This window comes from Acartia tonsa, chromosome 15 (genome assembly GCF_053477335.1).
Source record: "Acartia tonsa isolate MP-2025a chromosome 15, ASM5347733v1, whole genome shotgun sequence".
In the NCBI taxonomy this organism is placed as follows: Eukaryota; Metazoa; Arthropoda; class Copepoda; order Calanoida; family Acartiidae; genus Acartia; species Acartia tonsa.
The window spans coordinates 24,132,758-24,160,124 of record NC_137274.1 but is presented as its reverse complement, the minus strand read 5'-3'; the positions used below and the strand labels follow the sequence as shown (position 1 = coordinate 24,160,124).

Here is a 27,367-nt window from a genome sequence, read left to right as displayed (position 1 = left end):
AAGATGTCTTCAACGCCGATACGATTTTGGAAATGTAAGATTCTACTTTCCCTTCTCTTGGTGAAGATATCTTCAATGCCGATACGATTTTTGAAATGTAAGATTCCACTTTCCCCTCTCTTGGTGAAGATATCTTCAACGCCGATACGATTTTTGAAATTTAAGATTCCACTTTTGCCTCTCTTGGTGAAGATATCTGTAGAATAAAGGTATTAACACAAAATCAAAAGTGTTTTGAAAATTATGTTATTGTTGTTTATATCTGTAAAAAAAAACATTAGAAAACATGCCTTATTAGTGTCCTATTTTACTTATACTGGACCTACCTAAAAATGCCGGGACTCGAACTGGGTGCACCTGACGCTATATTCTTGTTCACAAACATTGTTTGCATTGAAGAAATATTTACATAGACGTTGGTTTTGTTAAAATAAAAAGTTATGAAGTTTTATAGATTTTTTAAAAATAGGGTAGCTTCGCTCCTCCAAAACCGCCAGACGTACTTACCAAATGCACATTAGAAGTTAACAGGAGCAAACTTTATGTTATTTTTGAGTTAAAGCAAAAGAAATTACATCATTTCGTCAAATACAAGCTTTTTTATTGATGTTTACTTTGGTCTACCCTTAATGTCCCGTTTTTTGGCAAAAGATCCCACTGTGAAAAAGAGAAATCTAAAGTTGACTAGCAGCACCACCACCACCACTAGTAGTTCAGTTCTTTCTCATACGTGATCATGATAACATTTAGTTTTGTGAGTACATGTTATACATATATCTATCTATCTATCTATCTATCTATCTATCTATCTATCTATCTATCTATCTATCTATCTATCTATCTATCTATCTATCTATCTATCTATCTATCTATCTATCTATCTATCTATCTATCTATCTATCCATCTATCTATGTATCTATGTATCTATCTATCTATCTATCTATCTATCTATCTATCTATCTATCTACATATCTATCTATCTATCTATATATCTATCTATATATATCCTAATTATATTGTAACAGGATGTATTTTTGTCTGTCTGTTTGTACCAAAGAATCCTGGTAACTGCTGAACATATAGGCTTTTCCCTTACAGGGTTGCTTATCATAGGTCCTGGGAAGGTTTATAACTATCTTGGGGGAGGGTACAACTTTCCTCAGAAGAGAAATCTCCCTAGAAAATTTTAACCCCCCGTTTTTTAAAAAACATTAATATTGGAAGCCTAATTTTCTTATCTGTTCCCCCCAATTCATTAATTATGGACAGATGACAGACGGACAGATGGACGGACATTGTGAATTATTGAGTAGCTTCGCTACTAAAAAAAGTATATAATAGTTATTTCTTGCATCATATTATAAACAGCTTTCCGCGCATATAAAATGTACAATTATAAGATTAAAACCAGGTTTTTATATTCGTAGAAAACTGGATATAATATGATGATAGACATAGTTTTTTTGTATGGATGAGAACCAGTTCTAATCCACTGGATATTAATCGGTTTCAAATGAATACGATAAAATTAAAAAGAAAATATTTAAGGTTTGTTTGCTGCTATATGTTGGAGGATGCTTATCCAATAGTCCATATATTGCGGATCCGGGTAAGCAATTTTATACAACCAAAGCTGTAAATAGAAATGTCTATAAGAAATGTTATTTTTAAAAGCCAAGCTTTTCTATAAAAGGGTCGGTCCATCAGTCTGTCCATCCGTCCAGAACTGAATGTTTTTTTTCAATTAAGGCAATGTCCTCTCCCTACCTGCTTACAATGCTCTTTAAGCTTATAACATTATTTCCAATCGACGTAGAATTAACCAACTCAAAAGTCAAATGAATAGACAATTATGAATTTTATTCAAATATACAAGGCCTCTTTTTAAAAGCAAAGCTTTTCTATAATTAGAGTCAGTCCGTCAGTCTGTCCATCCATCCAGAACCATTTTTTTTTTGTTAATTAAGGTATATTAAAATTTATCTCAAACTTTGCATAGTGATTCCTGTAGTAGTTAGGTATGATTTTAAAAGCATAGCAACTCTATTATCGTTACCAGAATGCCATTACGTCCATTTAAAACACATTGATTTGTTAACAACAGCTGAAAACACAGGTTTCGTGATTTTTTTTCAAATTAATTTTGTTGTTGGTATATATAACCAGTTTTCTACTACTATACAATGTACAATGTATGTATAATTAAGGATAGTCCGGTTAGAAGATAACAGTAAGCTTTTTTCTTAAATTTAGTCAGGTTAGAAGTGTCCTATCAATTTCAAACTTGGCATAGTGATTCCTGTATTAGTCAGGTACGATTTGGAAAGAGTAGAAACTTTAAAATCGTTAACAGAATGTACTTATGTTCATTTAAAACATGACGATATTTAACATATTTGACACTAAATTTTCATATCTTATGAATATCTGATTTTTGGAATACTGATTCCTATTACAACAAGGTATAATATTATAAGCGAAGCATCTCTATAATGTCTTAAGCAGTATCAAGTAGTTTTGCAACAAATTTACTAACAATTTTGTTTAGACTTATGCATCTATATTCTGCTTATTCTGTTTTGACACTCTACAGTGTTAATGTTGGTTTGTCCTACCTTTACAGAGCTTTGTTTTTATTGATGTTGTCATCCTTGTTTATTTCTTTAAATTACAAATCATTTTGTTCAGATTTATTAGAAATAATAAATTTTTATGTGATATAATTATTCTATTAATTTGTTTTTTGGAAAACTGATTCCTATTACAACAAGGTATAAAGTCAATTAAAAATCATTTTGTTCAGATTTAATAGAAGCAATAAATTTTTATGTGATATAATATAATTATGATATTTATTTGACTTTTGGAATATTGATACCTATTACAATAAGGTACAATGTTAATCAAAAATCATTTTGTTTAGATTTATTAGAAGCAGTAAAAACAGGATCTACTGATGAAGTTATCAAGTTATTGGATGCTGGAGTCAATATTGAAGAGAAAAATCATTTTGGTGGGCTTTAATCATTGGATTCATCTAAAGGGATAAGACAATGACCGATAAATTGATGTACATCCCCAACCATGATATGTACGATTATACTTCAGTAGATTAAAATTAGTGTTTAAAACGTTTAGACACTAAACTTAACCCATTAGCGCCGAACTTCCCCCCTGTCGTCAGAATCACTTAAAATTTTAAACACAGCTTCCTTAAGGGATTGTAAGACATTTGTATTTTTAGATTTTTTGATTTGTGGCATACCAAAGAAGTTTTTTTTTGCGTCGTTTCCGACGCATTCGGACTAATCATTTTTCCCATGCGTCTATTATGTACCATATCGGACTAATCATCTTAGGCTTTTACTGTATAATCTATTAGTTGCTTCGCCCCTAACCTCTAGGGTGGGTGGGGAACGTCAGAAAAATAGCATAAAACCATCCCAAGATATTTATAAAGCTTTCCTGATAAGTAAAACCAATTCAGACCCGAAATTTCTATAATCTTTAGCTTCAGACAAAAACCTTACTACTTTATAGTATGGAACACTATACTAGCAGCGGCTTCGCCCCTAGAGGCATCCAGGGACCCTTGGGTTTGGGGGGAGTCAAACCCCATCTTTCAATTACAGTTTTTAAAGAAAAATTTTTAAAAAATAATGAGAGGGGTTTATTATTTTCTAGAGGTGATTTCTCCTAGAGCGGTTGTGGTACTCTCCCCCAAAATAGTTATAAACCTTACCAGGTCCTATGAGAAGCTAAAATGTAAAGGAGAACCATATCGGTTCAGTGGTCAGTGAGATCCCTTAGTACACACAGACACATGTATGTAGAATGTATTTAGATCCTGTTACTTTATTAAAAGGATACATAACACAGATACTCTACAATCAGTGTCTGTCTGTACGTCCATTCGTCTGTATAAAACAATTCAGAATATAATTATTTGGTACTAGTGGCTACGCCCCTAGAGGCCTTTAGGGGCACTTGGGATGGGGAGAGGTCATTGAATTCTACAACAATATTTTTTATTTTAGATTTAAAAAGAATTAATTTCATTAAGTTCATTCTATTTTTTCTTGTGTTGGGGGTCTTTTTTAAGTGGCGATTTCTCTTTGGAGGGTGGTGGTACTCTCCCCCAAAATATTTATAAACCTTACCAGGTTCTATGATAAGCTACCATGTAAAGGAGAACCATATCGGTTCAGTGGTTAGTGAGATCCCTTGGTACACAACACACAGACACATGTAGAAAGTATATCCTGTTACTTTATTAAAAGGATACATAACACAGATACTCTACAATCAGTGTCGGTCTGTACGTCCATTCGTCTGTAAGAAACAATTCAGAATATAATTATTTAGTACTAGGGGCTACGCCCCTTGAGGCCTTTAGGAGCACTTGAGATGGGGAGAGGTCATTGAATTCAACAACAATATTTTTTATTTAAAAAGAATTAATTTCATTAAGTTAATTCTATTTTTTCTTGTGTTGGGGGGTCTTTTTCAAGGGGCGATTTCTCTTTGGAGGGTGGAGGTAACCTCCCCAAAAATAGTTGTAAACCTTCCTAGGACTTATGAGAAGCTACAAAGTAAAAAAAGAAGCATATCAGTTAAGCAGATACACAGATAGATACCCTTTCACTTTATTACAATGTTTAGCAAAAAAATATGATTTTGTCGACAATTATATTGAACAACCCAATACATGACAACCCCTCAACCCCCCCCCCCCCCAGCCCCTGTTAATCCTTCAGGTTTTATAATAACTTTTGCTTATTTGTTGTCTTACCAACTGTGGGGAATTGTATTTGTATTTTGATTGGTTGGTTTATTAAGTGTCCAAATGTTTCAACCACTAAATGTAATCTACAGAAAGATTTTATGGTATAATATCCCTGAGTAAGTACATCAATTTATCGGCCATTGACTTACTATTTTAGATCCCTAACCAATACATTTCTTAGTTGTAGCGTAGTTGTTAATTATTTGGATGCAATTATATATATACAGACGGACGGATGTACAGACAGACCATAATTGTAGAGTATTTGCGCTATTTTTATGAATATATCAACAGCTAGGCTGCAATAAATATTACGGAAGTATAAACATATTTACAGTCTTTAATTGGCTGTAATTTTGGATATATAGACAGACATACATACATTCCCTAGTTGTAAGGTAGCTATTATTTATTTGGATGCAATTATGGAAATACAGACAGGTGGACGTACAGACAGACCCTAGTTGTAGATTATCTGCGCTACTACTTTTATATCCTTAAAATAAAGTAACATATTATTGTATGTCTTTGTGTGTGTACCAAAGGACCTTGCTAACCACTGAACCTATATGGTGCTCCGTTACATGGTAGCTTTCACTAGGTTCTGGTAAGGTTTATAACTATTTTGATGGAGGGTACCACCACCATCCCTTAAGAGAAATCATCCCTAGAAAATAAAAATATAAAAATTTTAAAAAAAACTTTTTCTTTAAAAAATTGTAATTGAAAGAGGGGATTTGACTCCCCCTGCAATCTAAGGGGCCCTAGATGCCTCTAGGGGCGTAGCCGCTGCTTGTATTGTATTCCATACTATAAAGTAGTAAGGTTTTTTTGCTCAAGCCAAAGATTACAGAAATTGAAGGTCTGAATTGGTTTTACTTATCAGGGAAGCTTTATAAATACCTTGGGATGGTTTTAAGCTATTTTCCTGACATCCCCAACATGTCCTAGAGGTAAGGGGCGTAGCAACTAGTAGATTATAGGAGATTATACAGTAAAATCCTAAAATGATTTTCTACCACTTCTAGGTGCTGATCAATGACATGTTCTAAATGTCTTTATATTTTTTGCAGGCTTGCCAATGTGAATTTTAGGTTAAAAATAGCTAAAATCTTTTTCTCGGATTTTCTCCCAAGAAGGAACGCTTGTAATTTCGTTTTTTGCATTTTTCATTAGTCTATATATGTATATATCAGAATCTGTAATAATCTCAGATAGCCCCTTTCAAAAAACTGCTTTTTCCTTCCGGCGACCAGTGTGGCGCAGAAGTGGAAAAAATAGGAAAAAATTTCCACACCAGGCCTAACTTTTTTCTTTTAAAGAATTAAAACATACTTATTTATAATTAATTATAGCATTTGTTATATATTTTTAGTTTCTGCTAAGTTTTCTTTGATTTTAGTTAGTTTACATACTTTTTTTTGATAAATTGTTGTGCGTCATATTCGATGCATTCGGACTAATCATTTTAGCCATTGCGTCCTTTTTGACCTTATAGGACTAATCATTTTAGGATTTTACTGTATAATCTACTAGTTGCTACGCCCCTTTCAAAAAACTGCTTTTCCTTTCCGGCGACCAGTGGCCATGAAAATATGATTTCATCTGGTCATCGAATGAAGTGAGAGGCCAAGCAATGTAGAGGACAAAACTTGAAGCTCTATTCAGTTATTTACAAACATTTAAAAAGGATAGCATAATAAAATAGAGTGATAGTATAGGTTTGAATTTGTGCGTCGTTTAAGACCCTATTGTCATTAATGGGTTAATGATCCAACCAATCAAATTACTAAAGTCCCCAAAGTTGTTAAGCCAACAAATGAGAAAATGTTATTATAGGACTAGTGTAATAAACAGCCCATTGCCCCCCCCCCTCTCTCTCTCTTTGGGATTGATTAGTATAATACAAAAACACATAAATTTCTAGACATATTTATTAACAATTTGTTCTGTATATAAGAGGCTTTTAAAGTGATCGCAAAGCAAGTTTTCAAAATTTGATATATATTTGGAATTACTTAGTTATTTAGAATTATCACAACAAATTTGCTAAATTTGTTATAAAAAGTGCCTTAAAACTTCTATTTTTAAATTTGCTACAGTACCCAAAAAAATTAACATACACAATTATGTGTAAAACAAACTTTTAGATTTGTTGGCACAGATTTCTCTTAAGCCTTACAGCTCGGGCTCCAATTCCCACATTAATAGATTGGGGGGGGGGAGGGTCATATTGACCCCCCCCCTCTATCTCGGTTCCTGTTACAGTTAGAGACATAAAAATGTTTTCTGGTGGTTTATGTGTATTTTTAAAGAAAATTACTTTTTCTAGTCATAGCAGTCAGACCGCTCCTTAGCCGCTAAATATTAAAACAGCCATAGAACGGCCAATTTAAAAGCTGGGATCACCAAATTTTAGGTGAACTTTTATTTTTTATAACAAAAAAATTACTTTTTCTGACCATTGCCAAAAAACGGCAAATAATGGAAACTGCTATTTTCGGCGGTTACGGCAGTAAAATGGCGGTTAGCAGCACCAATTAATATTTTTATCTGTTTCTGATCACAATAAAAGACTACATATAAAAATTTGTTGGTCTAAAGCTGTTTTAAAATTCGGCAGCTGGCAGCTTAAAAAATCAAAATTACAGGTAGAAAATAGAAAATCGGTTAAATCTTTTGATTGTGGAATTGTAAAAATATGATATGTATAGTCTAAATATTTTTAAAAGTTTTTCATTGATATTATAATTACCATAGAAGACCATTAGAGCCCCATTAAATCCACAAGCAATTAATTGGGCTGTGAGGTGAAAGGGCTTATATTTTTACAATTCCACAATCAAAAGATTTAAATTGGATATCTATATTTTTAAACATCTATAAGGATCATTTTATTGAGGCACTTTGACACAACATTGACAACAAAAATTATACTGAATTTATCTGTAATACTAATACTCTCTAATACTAATACTGTCTAAAACCATTTGAGTTGTGTTTCCATAATAGTTGTGTTTCCATAATACATTATTCTATACTTGTTCTGATTGCCTGTTATGTTAACCTTAATTGCAACTTTTTCAGTTGTCAATAAGCAAAATTGATAACAACAGTATGAAAAGCAGAAATATCTCTATTTTTTAAGTATGAATTTTGTTAACTCCATCTGTGTTAAGAGAAATGCCAACAAATCTAAAAGTTTGTTTTTACACATAATTGTGTAAGTTAATTTTTTTGGGTACTGTAGCAAATTTAAAAATAGAGGTTTTAAGGCACTTTTTATATCAAATTTAGCAAAATTTTTGTCATAATTTTAAATAATTAAGAAATTCCAAATATATATATATCAAATTTTTTTAAATTGCTTTGTGATCACTTTAATAGTCAGCTTAACTGTTAGGAAAAATAGAGAACTATGTCAAAAAGTTTAGTTTTAGCTATAGAATGAAAAAAAAGACAATTAACTGCACATTTATATAGTCTGAAATTTTTTTCCCCAATCTTGGATATAATAAAAATCGGTGGAAAAAGCCGTTTCTTAAGGAAACAATAGAAAGTTTTGCCCTATCTTTGAGATTATATGAATAATATGATGTTAAGGTTTGATAATCTGATGAGAAATTTTCTTATTTACAGTCTCTATCAATATAGCTCGTTCTGAATGCACATAAAAACCTTGTCTACATCAGATTATTTTGTTGGCCTACAATGCCAGTTCTTATTTTGTCTGGATTAAGTATCTATCTGTAGATACCTATATATCTTTCTATCTATATATTTAACTATCTCTCTATCTATCTTACTATCTTTCAATTTATCTATATCTATCTCTCTACATATATATTTTTGTATATCTATAACTGTACTCTGAACTAAAGAATATATAATGTAACTAATATATTTATATCTAGGAGCTACCAGTCTTATGTATGCAGCACAGTATGGAAACACAGAAGTAGTCAGAATACTCCTAAAACTTGGAGCGGATGTCAACAATAAAGATAATTCTGGTTAGTTACATAATATTATTAAACTATATTTATATATTGTATATTCTATCTATCTATCTATCTATAGTCGACTATTTCTATCTATAAATCTCTTTACACCGCTCTCTGTATATCTATTACTGTACTCAGAACAAAAAAATATACAATGTATCTAAAATATTTATATCTAGGAAGAACAAGTCTTATGGCTGCAGCAGAGAAAGGAAACACAGAAGTAGTCAGACTACTTCTAGAACATGGAGCTCATGTGAACCATAATGATAATATACTTGGTTAGTTACATAATATTATTATACTATAATTATATAATGTATCTTTAGTATATTCTATCTATCTATGTACACCTCTCTCTGTATATCTATAACTGTACTCTGAGCTAAAGAATATATAATGTATATAATATATTTATATCCAGGTTACACAAGTCTTATGGTTGCAGCACAGTTTGGCAACACAGAAGTAGTCAGAATACTTCTAGAACATGGAGCCAATGTCAACAATAAAGATAAGTTGGGTTAGTTACATAATATTATTTTACTATATAGTGTATCTTTAGTATATTCTATCTATCTCTGTATACCTCTCTCTGTATATCTATAACTGTACTCTGAGCAAAAGAATATATAATGTAACTAATATATTTATATCTAGGAAGGACAAGTCTTATGCATGCAGCACTGTATGGAAAAACAGAAATAGTCAGACTACTTCTAGAATATGGAGCCGATGTCAACATTAAAGCTAATGATGGTTAGTTACATAGTATTTTTTTAATATATAGTATATCTTTAGTATATTCTATCTAACTATCTATATATTCATTTACATATCTATCTATTTCTGTATACCTCTCTCTGTATATCTATAACTGTACTCTGAACTAAAGAATACATAATGTATATAATATATTTATATCTAGGAAGGACAAGTCTTATGGTTGCAGCATGGTATGGAAAAACAGAAATAGTCAGACTACTTCTAGAATATAAAGCTGATGTACACAATAAAAACAACAGAGGTTAGTTACATAATATTATTATACTATATAGTGTATCTTTAGTATATTCTATCTATCTTTATCTTTATATCCATTTATCTGTATACCTCTCTCTGTATATCTATAACTGTACTCTGAACTAAAGAACATACAATGTAACTAATATATTTATATCTAGGAAAAACAAGTCTTATGTCTGCAGCATGGAATGGAAAAACAGAAGTAGTCAGACTGCTTCTAGAACATGAAGCCGATGTCAATCATAAAGATAATGATGGTTAGTTACATAATATTATTATATTATATTTGTAACTTTTTTATTATTTTCTACCTATCTTTATCTGTTTATCTGTATATCCATTTATCTCTCTGTATATCTATAACTGTACTCTGAACTAAAAAAATATATAATGTAACTAATATATTTATATCTAGAAATGACAAGTCTTTTGGGGGCAGCAAGGAATGGAAAGACAGAAACAGTCAGACCGCTTCTAAAATATGGAGCCAATGTGAACCAAATAAATAAAACTGGTTAGTTACATAATTTAATTATACTATATTTGTATCTTTAGTTTATTCTATCTATCTATCTATGCATATATAGTCTAAACATATACCTCTGAACACCTCTCTCTGTAAATCTATAACTCTACTCTGAGATAAAGAATATATAATGTAACTAATATATTTATATCTAGGATGGACCAGTCTTATGTATGCAGCACAGTATGGATTTACAGAAACAGTCAGACTGCTTCTAGAATATGGAGCCGATGTCAACCATAAAAATAAATTTGGTTAGTTACATAATTTTATTATACTATATTTGTATCTTTAGTTTATTCTCTCTATCTATATATAGTCTAAACATATATCTCTGTACACCAATCTCTGTAAATCTATAACTCTACTCTGAGATAAAGAATATATAATGTAACTAATATATTTATATCTAGGAAGGACAAGTCTTATGTCTGCAGCATACAATGGAAAGACAGAAACAGTCAGACTGCTTTTAGAACATGGAGCTCATGTCAACCATAAAGATAATGATGGTTAGTTACATAATATTTTTATACTATATTTGTATCTTTAATATATTTCATATAAATATTAACGTTGCCATTTTTTGCAAAATTTTCTTATCTATTCATTAATAGTTCTAATTGCTTTTTAACTGTTTAATTATATATCTATTTATCTAATTATCTTTCTGTATGTAAATATCTTAATATCAATTTATCTTTCTTTATAATGAATTAAAAACTCACAAATGTATTTAATAAACTTTAAATTTATTTTGTATTATTATTAGATTGATGCACAGATATGTATAATACATTATTCTTTAAACTTCTTTAATCAGTCTCTCTATCATTCTCTTTCTCACTTTCTCACACTCTCTCTCTCTCTCTCTCTCTCTCTCTCTCTCTCTCTCTCTCTCTTTCTCACACTATCTCTTGCTCTCTCTTTGTCTATTTCTATCTCTATCTATCTCTCTACTCAGTAATACTTTGCTATGATGCTTGTCCATTTACCTCGGAAACATTATGTTTATGTGTACAATTCAAATATAGTTTATGCCAACATAATAATAAAAATATATATTGCTGACATATAAACAGCATTAATCATATTATGACTACATAACTATTATCACTTAACTGTACAAAATTTTGACAGGGTTAATATATGTATATTATTAAATAATCAATAAATATCATAGGGAGCACAGCTCTGGATAAGGCTCAAGAAAATTCTTGGGACACTGAAGAAACAATGAAAAGAAAGAGAGAAATAGCAGATATTCTTAGAAAAAAAGGTAAGCTTTTCAAGAAATGTGAAAATGTTGTTAAAAAATCATCACATATAGATATAGTCTTTAATTTATTCAATAGGCGTGCAGTATAGAGATTATGGGGCCCTTATTTCAAAATTAAGGGGGGGGGGATCTTATTCATAAAGACAAACAATTAATAAGGTTTTTTGATTGTCCTTTAAGATCTTGACACATACTATAAGATCTTGAAAACCAAATAACTGATTTAGTTAAAAATTTTAGGGAAATTCACATAGATCCTAGATGGTTTGAGGCCATTTTAGTTTATCATTTTATGTGGTGATTTTGTATTTTTTACTTCTTAACCCCCCCCCCCCTCTTTTAAAAACAAATCCACCAGATGTTAATGCAAATAATTCATTGCAAAAAATAAAATCATTTTAAAAAGATTATAAAAGATTAAACCTTCTGTAGGAGGAAAGAAAGGGAGTGAGATTAAATGAAGTCAGAACAATAATATAACAAGGTAAAACATTTAAATAAATTCTTATGAAAAGTTTAAAGAAGAAGAGAGTCAGCTATATAAGTGCTTTCACTTAAAGTGCCTAGGGAGCACAGATCACTCCACTTCTTATTTGTGTAATAGAATTTACAAAGAGAGTCCATTAATTTTTTTTACCAACTTACCTATATATATACATATATATATCTGTCTATTTATTCATTTACTTATCTGTATATACTTATTGTAATTGTATACTTAGCTTATTATCTTTTATATATTTCTCAATTATAAATCTATAACTGTTAAAATTTATAATTTAACTTTCTATCTATAAGTATTTTTATTTATCTAAACATATCAAATCTAAAAATCTCAATGAACATACAAAAATAACTTTCTTTTTAATTTTTAGCTTCTCTATATCTATCTGTGAATTTTTTCAGTCCATCTGTTTATATCTTAGATCTGTTATTTTCCAATATAATTTTTAATAATCAATATAACCATTATTTCAGAACAGAACTGCTTTGGGTGAACAGAATGATTACCTACAATGCTTTATTATTTTAAAAAACTGTGCCTTTTTTATGAAAAAATTATTATTGTATGATTCATGATTTTCAAAATAAGAATATTTAGATTTTAAAGTTATTTCCTAATCATTTCATATTATATTTCAAGCTTAGCTACTTTTAATTTACTTTGTCTGTAAGTTACAAGTCTGAAAGACCTATTTTAACTATAAAGTCTTAAGTCTTTAAAAGATCCTTTGTATGTTCAATAAAGTATTATGGATATAATTCACTGTTAACCCATCATATGATTAGTTGGTTATCATATTTTAAAACTGTAAAAATTGTATTAAATGTGATCACAATATTAAATACAGGATAATGTTTAAGGATATAATTAAATATTTAGGAATTGAGTATGGTGATGTTTTGCCTATAATATTGTACCTTGTTGTTATGGGAATCAATGTTAAAAAATCAAATGAATTTTAAAAATCTGCATGTTTTAGATTGACTCAGGGTCTTTCTGGTAATGATTAAAGACTCAAAGAGTTGATATCATTTTTAAATTGAACCTAACTGCTACAGGAATCATTAGATGTGGCTGAATGGTTGGTTATAGTTACGTTTTATAGAAAACAAAGCTTTTAAAAAAATTAAAGTTACTAATTTCTAGATTTAAACTATTGGTAGAAAATTTTAGACACTGTTGAGGGTGGTGAAATTTGGATGTTTATCATAATAGTCCCCAAAGCTTTACATAACGTTTTTTTATTCGTTGGCTCCACAACTTTGGGGACTTTTATTATATTTATTTGGTTTGTTCATAAAGTTGAGTGTTCAAACGTTTTAACCACAAATTGTAATCTAAAGAAGGATGCATTTTGTATATGATAATTGGGGTTGTACATTAATTTATCGTCCATTGTCTTATCCCTTTACATCACTGTTTGTTTTTTTAAATTGTAAGCGCTGTCCATTTGGATCTAAGAAGAAAATTGGCGATAAAATAAGATTACTATGATGGCAAATTAACAAAATTATTAATTCTGTGGGTTTAAATTAATGGTTGAAAAGTTTAGACAATGCTAGCTTGTACAAACAAATCAAACCCCAAAAGTTTTTAATCAAACAAAAGTGTTAATATTATTTGGGACCAGTATAATTTACAGTCCAATGTCTCCTCCCTCCCTGGCTGTCACTCTATAATTGTTTATGTTCGTTTGCTTGACAATTCGTTGATATTTTGAATTTATGGATGTTGTCATCTTTGTTTATTGAATATTTTACCTTAGTTGATGCTTATTATTTCATTTTTCAGATACCAATAAAAAATTGAATTATTTAAATCTAAAAGTTCACGGATTTTTCACTTTTCATTTAACGGATTTTTTTCAAATTTAATTTTCAAAATCTTTTCAGTCTTTTAACAAATAAAACATTGTGATTCGAAACAAGGATGACAACATCAATATAGTTAAAATGTGACAGACAGACAGACGGACAAACTAAATATGATGTTAGAAAATACTTAAGTCAAAGTCTGAACAAATTCGATAATATTGTCTATATGATTGATATGGGCATATTTTTTTTAATAGAAGCAAAGCACTCGGTTTTTTCTATCTCATTTTCTGTGTGTGAAAAGATAGAGGGCTATAACTAAGTGACTTATCAGATATGTGTATGACACATAACTGAGGGTTAAGTTCACTTCTAGTCAGAAAATCACACCCAGAAAAAGACAGAAACAAATGATAATAAAGTAGCTTTACTACTAAACACTGAAATAGTTTTATATCCCATAGTATTATATACAGCTTTGCAGGGATGTTGAAATGAAAAACTATAAGATTAATACCAAAGGCTTGAGTTATAACAAAAATGCTGTGAATCTTAGTTTGTGAATGCTTTCCAAGGGTTGGCAGCTGCGAATTAAGTATATGTATAGCTGCAGTGCGCTGATAGACAGGATGTATGTAGCTGCAGCAAGAACACTAGAGGGAGAAAGGGTTAAATAACTGTATTTCCCTATCGCAATGACCTTGTGACAACTCCTAATTAAGTCTTTGAGAATCAACCTATGGTAACGGGAATATTAACACAGCCAAGTAGTAGAAAATAATTTGTTAGCAGACAAAAAAAGGTCATCAAAAAAAGGGGGGGGGGGTAATTTTCTGTATATATATCTATACTCTGGATTTGTTATGCCTACAAGCTGTAGAAAGCTTCTTGGAATGTGCGCGGTTTGTCAGGGATAAGACTATGGCCGATAAAATTGATGTACATCCCCAATAATGATACACAAAATTATCCCTTCTGTAGATTATAATTTTTGGTTGAAACGTTAAGACACTAAGCTTAATGTACCAACCAATAAAAACTTAATAAAAGTCCCCAAAGATGTCAAGCTTACGAATAAGAAAATGTTAATATAAAACTTTGGGGACTAGTGAAATAAACAGCCTCTCTCTCTCCTTCTGATGATAATACATACAAGTCACAAGAAAGCTTTCTTAAATGTGTGTGGTTTGTTGCGGCTGTAGGTTTGAACTAAATAAATAAATGCAGCTCATACCAATAACGAAATTAATTCGGAAGAAAATCACGAAACCTATACGTGTTTTTCAGCTATCGTTGGGAGGCAACACATCGTAAAATTGACGACCTCTCCATTTGCCCCCCAAATATTATTTTAGATTTATTTTGCTTGTTGGTTATACCTTATTCCTGAAATAAATGTGTCAGCATGACTTAGCAAGGTTATAACGGTTCAAATCTAGGCCTAACACTCCTAACACACTAAAAATAGTTTCTACTTTACAATGTGTCTCAAAAATCACCCATGTGACGTCATAAAAATGAGGGAGATGAGAGAAGAAGTAGGAATGCAAACCCCTAAAAAAGAGATGGGTAATCAATCATTTTTATGACGTCACATGGCTGATTTTTAAGACACTTTGTAAAGTTACCCACTTGTTTAAATGCTTCTATGTCAGGTAAGGGATATAAGTAGTTGGAGTAGGGGGAAAGGATTGGCCCAAAAGCCATCGCAACTGCTTACAATTTTCAGTTAGTACTGCTGGATAAAAGTCTTGCAATCAAAGGTTTAGTTGTCTGACAGGATTTGACCGATTAGTCAGGCACATCCTTAACATAGATATGGTTCAGAGATACACTAAAATAAGATCTCGTGGTGTATCCTGTCTCCTATAGGCTATCCGAGGTTATTGGATGGATAAAAAGCCGCGTGGTTGAATTTGAGGTGTCTTTAAGCTGAGCTAATTTAATAAGGGTTGCTATTGAACATGTCTTTACCATACTTTTCTTTCTCTTATTTTTCTCCTTCTTTCTTTTTCTCTTTCTTTCTTTCTCTTTTTTTCTCCTTTTTTCTGTTTCTCTTTCTATTTCCTTTCTTTCTTTCTTTCTTTCTCTTTTTTTTCTCCTTTTTTCTGTTTCTCTTTCTATTTCCTTTCTTTCTTTCTTTCTTACTCTCTTTCTTATTGTAAACTTAAAACACAGAGATTAACAGAAGTGGTACTTATGCCACCCCCTCCAACCTCCCCGCTTTATTTTAAAAAAAATGAAAATAAGAGGGGAGTAGCTTAACCCCTACGGAGGGCCTTTAAATAATGTAATAACAAATGAACATAAAGCTACCAACACCAATTTAAGATATATAAGGGTATGAGTGCCCCAAAGGGTAATTTAAGTGATAGCGCCTTATTGACATACTAATATTTATTATATATGGAGTATCTTTGCTACAAATATTAAAATATATAAAGTTTGTATTTTGTTAACCCTTACAGATCGGGGGGGGGGGTCATATTGACCCCCCCCCTCTAGTTTTTTTAATGTCATTTTTTTTGTAGGTAAGATGGATGGCTGTGACTTCATGACTTTTTAAGTTTAGTAATTATGCGTCGGCAGGAGTTGATTTTATTAGGATATCTGGTCTGTGTCGGTCGTGGTGTCCGATCAAAGTCGGTTGGGTAGCACCAAAATTTTTAAAAAAAATTCTAAATAAATCTTAATTTCTACATTATGACTTTTGTGTATAAGGTAGAAACCTAAAAATTTTTTGGTGAATACTGAGTATCAATGACCTTATGAGAAAAGTGGTGTTATGACCGTTTGACCACACCCTGACCGACTTTATGACCGATTTTTGACCGGCTTTTACTACAGACATATATCATGAATATCGTGGCTTCTATTACAGCTAGAGACCTATAAATTTTTTTGATGAATTCTTGAGCAACAATAAACAGATAAAAATATTAATTGGCGCCGCCAACCGCCGTTTTACCGCCGTAACCGCCGAAAATGGCGGTTTCCGTTATTTGCCGTTTTTCGGCGATGATCAGAAAAAGTAATTTTTTTGTTATGAAAAATAAAAGTTCGTCCTAAAATTTGATCATCCTAGCTGCAAAATTGGCCGCTCTACAGCTGTTTTAAAATTTAGCGGCTGGCCGCTAAAAGCAGCTAAGGAGCGGCCTGACTGCTATGACTAGAAAAAGTAATTTTCTCTAAAAATACACATGAACCACCAGAAAAAAATTTTACGTCTTTATCTGTAACAGAAGCCAAGATAGAGGGGGGGGTCAATATGACCCCCCCCCCGATCTATTAAGGTGGGAATAGGGGCCCGATCTGTAAGGGTTAAGGAAGTAGACGTCTTATCAATTAATTTTATAATGTTGTGTTGTGAAGCTACTCTATGCATGGTTTATGCAAATGTATTTCTTTTTATTGCAGATATTTTTATGATAGAGAAAATTCTGATTTAGATAGCGTAGAATAATCGTTACCAGAAAGTCTGTACGTTCATTTTTTGCATAATTATCCTAAAAAGCAATGGATTTATTAGTATATGGATCTTACACCAGATTATCATATACTCTAATAAAGTGAAACTTGTAGCTGGATAAAAGGAAGATACCCCTTTTTATCTCATCCTCTCCCCTCTACTGGATGAACTAACTAATTAATAAAAGAAGTCCATGTTAGCAACCTAAATTGACAATAATTTTCCTCTGTCATAATGTCCATTAGTGCATTGTAACACTTGGGAAGTTGATGGGTTCGAAGCTAGGCCAAAACTGCGTCATAAATAACGTTGTTAAAAGTTGTTCCTACTGCTGCTATGTCAGATGAGAAACAAATATAGAATGGTAAATGCATTGGCCTTAAACATGCATAACCATGCACTGTTAGGACTTCCAGACAAAGGTCATGTCGTTAAATGGTTGGTTGGATGGGAGAACTTAATGAGAGTGGAGGTTGGTTGACAGGCACATAAATCCGGACAAATTCTAATTTTTAAACAAATGAACATAAAATAGTCAATTTTAAAGATTTTATTGAATTTTAAAAACTGAGAGGCAGAAAAAAATGGCCGCCAACCTCAATCGCCGCCTCTATCCGCCTCCTCAACCGCCGGCAGGTCCAGGTCAAAATGTACCTGTCCAAGCTGGCGTAGTTCTCCTTGATAGTGGCAATGAGGGAGGTCTTTGTGGTATGGGCACGTCTATTGGTGCATGCTTCAAAGTAGCCCCAGGCCCAAAAGTCCATTGAATTAAGATCGGGCTGCTGGGAGGCCACATTTCCTTAGGAACATGAGTAACCGCAGGATCCAAATTCGCCCAACTTTCAAGCTACCCTTAGACACGGAGGCTCTTATTTGGAACACAGGTGAGCTAGAACAACGTTCTTTACCTATTTAGAAATGGCATGAAGTTTCACCTAGGGTTGTCAGCGCAAACTATAGTCTAAAATGAGTTTTACTGCTCAATATGGGTCCCTGAAGTCAAGAACCGAGAAATTTTCACGAATTTTTCACGATTTTTGACGTTTTTGACATCTCAAAATCTGCCACTTCACTTTGCTGGAGTACTACGGCCAAGCCATTTCAGATAGAGAGCTGTAGTCTTTTCTAGTGTCTTACTTATGTATCTAAGAGTATCTTCAGCAAGTTTCACATGCCAATCTCACATACAGATGGGCTGAGGTCAGATTTAGTGGGCCCTAGTCGATAATCCAGATTAAACCACCGGCGCAGTTGGAAACTGCCTTGTTGTACATATGCGCGGCCAGCTCGTTGTACACGTCCATCTTCGTTCAAAGAATTTTTTTTGCTAAAAGGACATTTCTTAAGCTTTTTATAGTGGTGTCAAACGTCCTGATTGGTCAAGTAGTTTTGACGTAATGGCTGTTTTAAAAATGTCCGGATTTATGTGCCGCACCCTGTATTTTTAAAAGGGGCGATTTTTTTCATGAGATTATTGATACCCTCCCTAAAATCTTTTAATTAAAGTACATTGTAAGGGTTTTCTGTCTGAGGCTTAAGATCTTAGAAATTGCTGGTCAGAATGTGTTGTAGTTTTTAGGGAAGCTTTATGAATTGCTTGGTATATTTTCTGCCCTCCCCTAGATGCTAGGGCGAGGCAACTACTCACTTATAAAACTTTGCTGTAAAGGAGAACCAAGATGGGAGGGGGAAAACCAACAAAATAGTTAAGAACCACGACAGGACCTGTAGCTATATTCCCTAAAAAGTAGAGCCAAATCGGTTCGGTGGTTACAGAGATCTTAGGCTTCTGACGGACGCACAGACATTGTATTATATACATAAAGGTACTTTTTTCTCCCTCCCAATTTTACCTCTTTCTTTCTCTCTCTCTCCAATCACTATGACTAATTTTAATACCTGGTTCTCTCTCTCCCTATCCTTCTCTCTCTCTCTCTCTCTCTCTCTCTTGCTCTCTCTCTCTCTCTCTCTCTCTCTCTCTCTCTCTCTCTCTCTCTCTCTTTCTCTCTCTCTTTATCTCTCTCTTTATCTCTCTCTCTCATTATCATTCTATCATATCTCTCTCTCTCTCTCTCTCTCTCTCTCTCTCTCTCTCTTTCTCTCTCTCTTTATCTCTTTATCTCTTTATCTCTCTCTCTCATTATCATTCTATCATATCTCTCTCTCTCTCTCTCTCTCTCTCTCTCTCTCTCTTTCTCTCTCTCTTTATCTCTCTCTTTATCTCTCTCTCTCATTATCATTCTATCATATCTCTCTCTCTCTCTCTCTCTCTCTCTCTCTCTCTCTCTCTCTCTCTCTCTTTCTCTCTCTCTTTATCTCTTTATCTCTTTATCTCTCTCTCTCATTATCATTCTATCATATCTCTCTCTCTCTCTCTCTCTCTCTCTCTCTCTCTCTCTCTCTCTCTCTCTCTCTCTCTCTCTTTCTCTCTCTCTTTATCTCTTTATCTCTCTCTCTCATTATCATTCTATCATATCTCTCTCTCTCTCTCTTTCATTATCTATCATAGATATCTTTTTCTCGTATTCATTCGAATCCGGTGGATAGGAACCGATTTTCATCCAAACGCAAAAAACTATGTCTAGCATCGTATTATATCCAGCTTTCTTGTTCTACGAATATAAAAATGTACAATCATAAGATTAAAACCAGTTTTTTTAGCCCCTAGGTGCCGTAGAATAATATTGTAATTGCTCTTATGAAGAAAAAAAATAAACATCCAAATTCAAATTTGAGGCTTAGTCCGGCTGATGCGTGCAGGCTGCTGAGCTCTCATATTTACATTTAATATTAAATTCGTGCGAGTTGTAAATGCTATTTTTAAAAGCGAAGCTTTTCTATAATTAGGGTGGATCTGTCCCGCTTTTTGTCCCATTGTCCCATCGATTTTAAACTTTGCGTGGTGATTCCTTTAGTTGTTAGGTACGACTTAGAAGGCGTTATAATCATCAAATATATATCAATCATATATCAAAATGTCCGTACGTCCATTTTAAACATGTTTATTTTTTATGTTACATTTTAGGACATTTTTTACTTACAATTTTGCTTCGACTCTTATACATTTATAATCTGATTATTCAGTTCTGACGCTATACAAGTGTTAATGTCCGTTTGTCCTACTGATTCAGTGCTTCACTTTTATGGATGTTGTTATCCTTGTTAACAAGTAAATTATTGTAAGTGTGATGCTAAACATTTCTTTCTTTCTTGATTTTGATTAGTAATTTTGAATCAAAACAATTTATTTCTTTCAAATAAGATACAATTTTATATAAAAAAATACACTTTTCATTTAAGAAAATACATACAAAGTGAGCTATTCAAAAGAATACTTTTTAAATTGACTAGCTCCTGTGCCTCCAGTTTCTGTTGGCTCTGTATTTGAACGAGTTAGAGATATGGATAGGCAGAAAAATTGTCTACAAAAATGCCAAGACATTAATGAAAAAATAGCCTTAAATCAAAACAGAACCTAGGTGAAGTTAATTCGGTTTAATATGTATTAAAATTCTAAGCTACAGAAAAAAAACTATTTTATATAATAGGATATATTTGTTTGAGCAATGACCTTTTAGTTCTGTTATCTTTATAATATAAGTAAACATTTTAACAAAATACTTTTACTAAGGAAATTTACATTAGGTTCAATTCATGTTTTAGACACCTAGCATTTCTTTTTTGTTATCTTTATATAACGTTGCTTATTTATTGAGATTTCTAATTATATTTTATGACTAAAAGGAGGGGGGGGAGTTTTGACACTTTTTCGTAAACCGTGTGTATAGGCTTTATCTTTGGAATAAGAGGATAGGTTATTTGGGTTAAAATTATTCTTATATGATAAATTTTTCCAAGTTTGAATATTTTTGGATAGGCCTCCAGGTTTAGGATCTGCAAGCCTCCAGGAGCTTTAGGCCTCCAGTTGGTCTCTGGACAGATAAAAATTTAAAAATAATTTTTTGAAGAGTTAGAGGTCATTTTTAAATCAAAATATTCATCTTTTTCAATGTTATTTACATATTTGAGGATATAAGATGTTTACTTTGTTTTATATATTATAAGTTGAATTCTAACTCTTCAAAAAAATTTTGCCTTCTAATTTTTTCTAGTCCAGAGACCACCTGGAGGCCTTTAGCTCCTGAACCTGGAGGCCTATCCAAAAAAATCTTAAAAACTGGAAAATTTTTCTTGTAAGAAGTATTTTATCCCTAATAACCTATCCTCCAAGTCAAAAGATAAAGCCTATACACACAGTTTACGCAATTGTGTCAAAACTCCCCCCCTCCTCCTCATATTTATTGCAGTATTGTGGCCCTATTTCACATTAAAAATTTATTGATGACCGATAAATTCAGAGTTTTGTACAATTCATATTTTCACTTAACCCTTAACAGTCTCGGACGGGGGGGGGGGGGCATTCAACGCCCCCCTTTCCTATTATATCAGTTCCTATTAGAGCTAGAGAGCTAACTTTTTTGTGCCAGTCCCCTGTTTAATAATGAATTTCCGACCTTTTATAAGTCAATTTTCGCTTCCTTCACCCTTTTATTTAACAACCTTTGTTTTTAGGTCTTTTTTTACTTAAAAATTTCAAACGGCTGTAATTTTCTTATTTTTGAAGCTAGAAGAACAATTTTTTTTTCCAGAAAATGTTTATCTTTATATAAATTTTACATTAGAAATATCAAAATATAAATTTCAGCGGCCGCGGCTGTACTTGGCAGCTGCCAGCCACCGCAGTCGGCGGTTTGCGGAAAACAGCGGCGGATCTTTATGAAATTTTAATACGCTATGTAGACAGTTAAGAAAAACTTAAGTTTAAAATTTGATGTCTCTAAGTCAAAAACTGCGGCCACAGGAGCCTTTTAAATATTTTTGGAGACCTGGAGGATCAGGACCTGCAATATCATACCTGGAACCTGAAAGTGACTTGAACACCTGTATTTTATATCACGATGTACTTTTAGAGGATATTTTAGTATTTTGGTATGATAAAATGCTTTGTTTTAGTCAAAAAAATATTTTTGCTCTTTACCTGGATGACCCTGCCTGGTTTGTAGCATCCTGTGCCCGTCAGGATGGAGATATTCAAAAAATTTCAACTCTCAGTTATGTGTCATACCCATACTTAAAAAGGCACGCAGTTTGGGATCTTTATCTTTCACACACAGAAAATGAGATAGAAAAAACCGGACGGGGGGGAGTTCAACGCCCCCCTCCCCCCCAACAGTTAAGAGTTAAATACTAAAGATTTAATAAAATTTAAATTACCCCCCCAAAAAATACATTTAAAATCTAATTTAATAAAGCTTTTTAAAGAATAAATAACCAATTTTAATTTTGCTTTAATTAAGATTCGATTACAATCATTCAATTATGCACCCATAACCGTTCCTCCTACCCCGCCCCTTTTAATCTCTTAATCCCTTTTTTGACAGTTGTGACATATCAACCTAATACGATATAATTAGAAGCACTTTTAACGACATTTTCAAACTAAAATAGCTTGCTTTTTTTTAAAGATATTAAAATGAATTAAAAAGTGACTTGATTTATTTATCAATGTGCATTGAATTAAATAAGATTTTTAAATAAAAATGCCTTTGCCATAGAGAAATAGAAAAAACTAAATTTTGAAGAATCTAAAAAGCTCTTTGCACGGAGACAAAAAAAAGAATTTATGTCAAATTATGTTAGTACATTGATTTAACCACTTACTACTTTAATATTGTACTTTTCAACTTATATGTTGCACAATAAATAAGTTATTTGATTATAATTGTTATCACAGTTTTAGCATCAGGCATTTTTACCCTACATATACCTTTCAGTACAGCCGCATTTTTATAGATATCGAAAAACACCTTAAGTAAATGTTATGTACATTTTTACAGAGAATATGGACATATAATCATTTTTTTCATGCTCCTTCTGGTTGATTCCCAAAACTGGAAAACGCAGTTTTTTTGAAACACCTTGTATATATATATATATATATTAGAGACATATATATACAGATGGTTAAACAGACAGATATACAGAAAGATAGACAGACAGACGGACAGACAGTACAAACAGATATATAAATAGACAGATTGGAAATTAGAAAATTATAAAAATGAATATATGTTTCAGGATTAGTTTGAGGAAAAATATTTGATTAGTTTAGTAATATTTATTCACATCTACTATGTAGACTAATATATTTTAGTAGATAAGTACAGCGGGCCAACTGCCATTCACGGTAAAATGTTCCTAGTAACGAATATCTTCAGAAATCTATAAACTTTAAAGGCTGTTAGCTGCAAAACGTTTTAAGCAGCATAAAAAGGCATACAAATAATCTGGAATAGATAAGATCCAATTATATAAAATATGATGCAATAAATGAATATTCTTATCGTCCTAAGAATCTCCACTCACCATTTTAATGTCTTGTTAATTTTGGTGAGTTGTCAAATAAGCCATATGAAGGAAGTCGTAACTGTGCATTAAAATGCGTTGCACATGTTTTTGCCCAAGGCATTCCCTCTACTTATACAAAGCTTTTATCTCATGTATCTGATATAGCGGCAAATACAAGGTTTCAAAGGTTTGAGGGGGGTTAACTATACATATTTTTAAAAATTAGGATGTGAATAGAGGGGTTAATATTTTTTAAGCTTTCTCCCCTCTCTTACTGGATGTGTATTTACCCGCAGAGAGAGAGAGAGGGGATAATGGGCTGTTTATTACACTAGTCCCTAAAATTTTATAATAATGTGCTCCTATTCGTTGGCTTAACATTTTTGGGAACTGTTAATAATTTTTTATTGGTTGGTTCATTAGGTAGAGTGTTCAAACTTCTTAACTTTAATCTACATAAGGGGTAATTTTGTTTCTTAACATTTGAGATGTACATCAATTTATCGAGGTCATTGTCTTATCCTTTTAGATCCCTGAGTTTTATATATTTATTTATATCAAAATGTTATAGTCAGCTTTCCGCGGACACTATGCGGATTGTATGGCTGAGAACCGGTTCCATTCCAGCGGATATACCTGGTTGTCCTCAACTTCTTCTTCCTCAACCTTAAATTATATCTTTTTTAGTAACAGGATGACTGTCTGTATGGAAGGATCTTGCTAACCCCAGAACCAATATGGTTCTCCTTTACAATGTAACTTCCCATAAGTTTATAACTATTTAGGGAGAGGAAAAAATTCTCATTAAAAAAGGCCCCCCCCCAAATTTTTTTAAAAATTAAGATTAAAGTATCAGCTAGAATTGTGTAGGGTAAGGCATGTGGCCGCGTTATTAGGATCTTAGGAAGTTTGTCAAAATTAAACTTTAAAAATTACAGCTTTGGGGCGAAGTGATTTTTAAGCTTGTATAAACCTATGAAATATTAATTTATATACAGCATGCCATAAAGGTTATAGTTAGAAAATGTAATAATGATCATGCTCAACAATTTTTTTCGAGTTTTACTTTTTAATAAAGATTTTAATAAAATATAGGAAAAGCGATGTCTTTCTTTCTTTCATTTACGAATAGGTATAACATTCAAATCTTTGGGTATAGTCCCTTTCGTGGCAACGCCCCTTAATGGCATTTATTCGTATTTTCACAATAGTTTTTCCACTACATCTAAGGGGGCTCTAACCCTGCGGGGCAAATTACTTAACCCTGCATGGCAATCAACTAACCTAATATATACCAAAATCAACCTAAATCAAAAGCCATTTCGAAAATACGACGAATCGATGGAAGGACTAACGAACATTAACATTTGTAGAGTGTAGAGAGAACTGAATTAGCAGAATACAATCCATAAGTCTCAACAAAATTGTAACTAATTTTGTTGAAAAACCACTTAAATATATATTCTATTTAGGACTTGATTACAAAGATGCTTCGCTTATAACATTGTACCATGTTCCAAAGGAATCAGTATTCTAAAAATCAGATAAATAGGCAAATATTAACTTACAAGTTAAATGGACGTAAGGACAGTCTAATACTAATTATGGAGTTACTACACTTTCTAAATCATACCTAACTGTTATAGCTATCATCATTCAAAGTTTGAAATGGATAGGATAATTTTTACATGCCTAAATTAACGAAAAAACTAACTGTTAGGGAAGGACAATGTTGATAAACAAAATTATCCCCCCTAGTTGAATCATTTGGACACTCAACTTAATGGACCAACCAAAAACCAATTAAAATTAATTAAAAGTCTCCAAACTTGTTAAGCTACAAAATAAGAAAACGCTACAATAAACCCCGTCCAGTGTCCCCTTTCTCTTTGTGTGTGGGGACATTTTGGTTTGTGTGTGTTGGTATGTGCAGGAAGGGAGGGGACAGTGGTCTGTAATAATCTTTTCTTATTCCTTGGCTTAATAACTTTGGGGACTTTAATTTTAATTGGTTGATTCATTAAGTTGAGTGTTCAAACATTTACACCACTAATTTTAATCTACAGAGAGGGTTATCTTGTGTATCATCATTGGGGATGTACATCAATTTATCGGCCATTGATTTATCCCTTTAGATCACTACACACACACATACACTGAAAAGTTGACTTGTGAATTACAATTTAAAAAGAAAACTTGTTGGGCCAAGAAAAAAGAGAAATCTGAAGGTGACTAGCAGCACCACCACCACTATATAGTAGGTCAGTTCTTTCTCATACGTGATCATGATAACATTTAGTTTTGTGAGTACATATTATACATATATATTTATCTATCTATTATCTATCCATCTATCTATCTATCTATCTATCTATCTATCTATCTATCTATTTATCTTTCTATCTATCTATATATCTATCTATCTATCTATCTATCTATCTATCTATCTATCTATCTATCTATCTATCTATCTATCTATCTATCTATCTATCTATCTATCTATCTATCTATCTATCTATCTATCTATCTATCTATCTATCTATCTATCTATCTATCTATCTATCTATCTATCTATCTATCTATCTATCTATCTATCTATCTATCTATCTATCTATCTATCTATCTATCTATCTATCTATCTATCTATCTATCTATCTATCTATCTATCTATCTATCTATCTATCTATCTATCTATCTATCTATCTATCTATCTATCTATCTATCTATCTATCTATCTATCTATCTATCTATCTATCTATCTATCTATCTATCTATCTATCTATATATCTATCTATCTATCTATCTATCTATCTATCTATCTATCTATCTATCTATCTATCTATCTATCTATCTATCTATCTATCTATCTATCTATCTATCTATCTATCTATCTCAGAACAAAAAAATATACAATGTATCTAGAATATTTATATCTAGGAAGAACAAGTCTTATGGCTGCAGCAGAGAAAGGAAACACAGAAGTAGTCAGACTACTTCTAGAACATGGAGCTCATGTGAACCATAATGATAATATACTTGGTTAGTTACATAATATTATCATACTATAATTATATAATGTATCTTTAGTATATTCTATCTATCTATGTACACCTCTCTCTGTATATCTATAACTGTACTCTGAACTAAAGAACATACAATGTAACTAATATATTTATATCTAGGATGGACAAGTCTTATGGTTGCAGCACTGTATGGAAAAACAGAAATAGTCAGACTACTTCTAGAACATGGAGCCGATGTCAACCATAAAGATAATAATGGTTAGTTACATATTATTATTATACTATAATTGTATCTTTTGTATATTTTATCTATCTATCTATATAATCATATATTTATCTATCTATCCGTACACATCTCTCTATATTTATGACTCCACTCTGAACTAAAAAATATATAATGTAACTAATATATTTATATTTAGGAAGTACAAGTCTTATGAGGGCAGCAGGGTTTAGAAACACAGAAGTAATCAGAATACTTCTAGAATATGGAGCCGATGTCAACCATAAAGCTAATGATGGTTAG

General features: G+C 32.0%; 2 protein-coding genes across 2 annotated transcripts; both read left to right on the top strand.

Annotated features, from left to right (window-relative positions):
• Window positions 1-662: 662 nt before the first annotated feature.
• On the top strand, window positions 663-27,367 carry LOC145307026 (uncharacterized). Its single transcript, XM_080149365.1, has 8 exons — window positions 663-754; window positions 1,550-1,610; window positions 2,925-3,014; window positions 8,702-8,800; window positions 8,971-9,072; window positions 9,216-9,314; window positions 27,001-27,099; window positions 27,264-27,367. Exons 1-8 carry the CDS (start codon window positions 737-739, stop codon window positions 27,365-27,367), a joined length of 672 nt encoding a protein of 223 aa, XP_080005491.1. The 5' UTR covers window positions 663-736.
• LOC145306793 (uncharacterized) lies at window positions 9,456-12,885 on the top strand. The gene is made up of 9 exons (XM_080149091.1): window positions 9,456-9,550; window positions 9,720-9,818; window positions 9,976-10,074; window positions 10,233-10,331; window positions 10,499-10,597; window positions 10,757-10,855; window positions 11,527-11,622; window positions 12,055-12,106; window positions 12,601-12,885. Exons 1-8 carry the CDS (start codon window positions 9,466-9,468, stop codon window positions 12,081-12,083), a joined length of 705 nt encoding a protein of 234 aa, XP_080005217.1. The 5' UTR covers window positions 9,456-9,465; the 3' UTR covers window positions 12,084-12,106; window positions 12,601-12,885.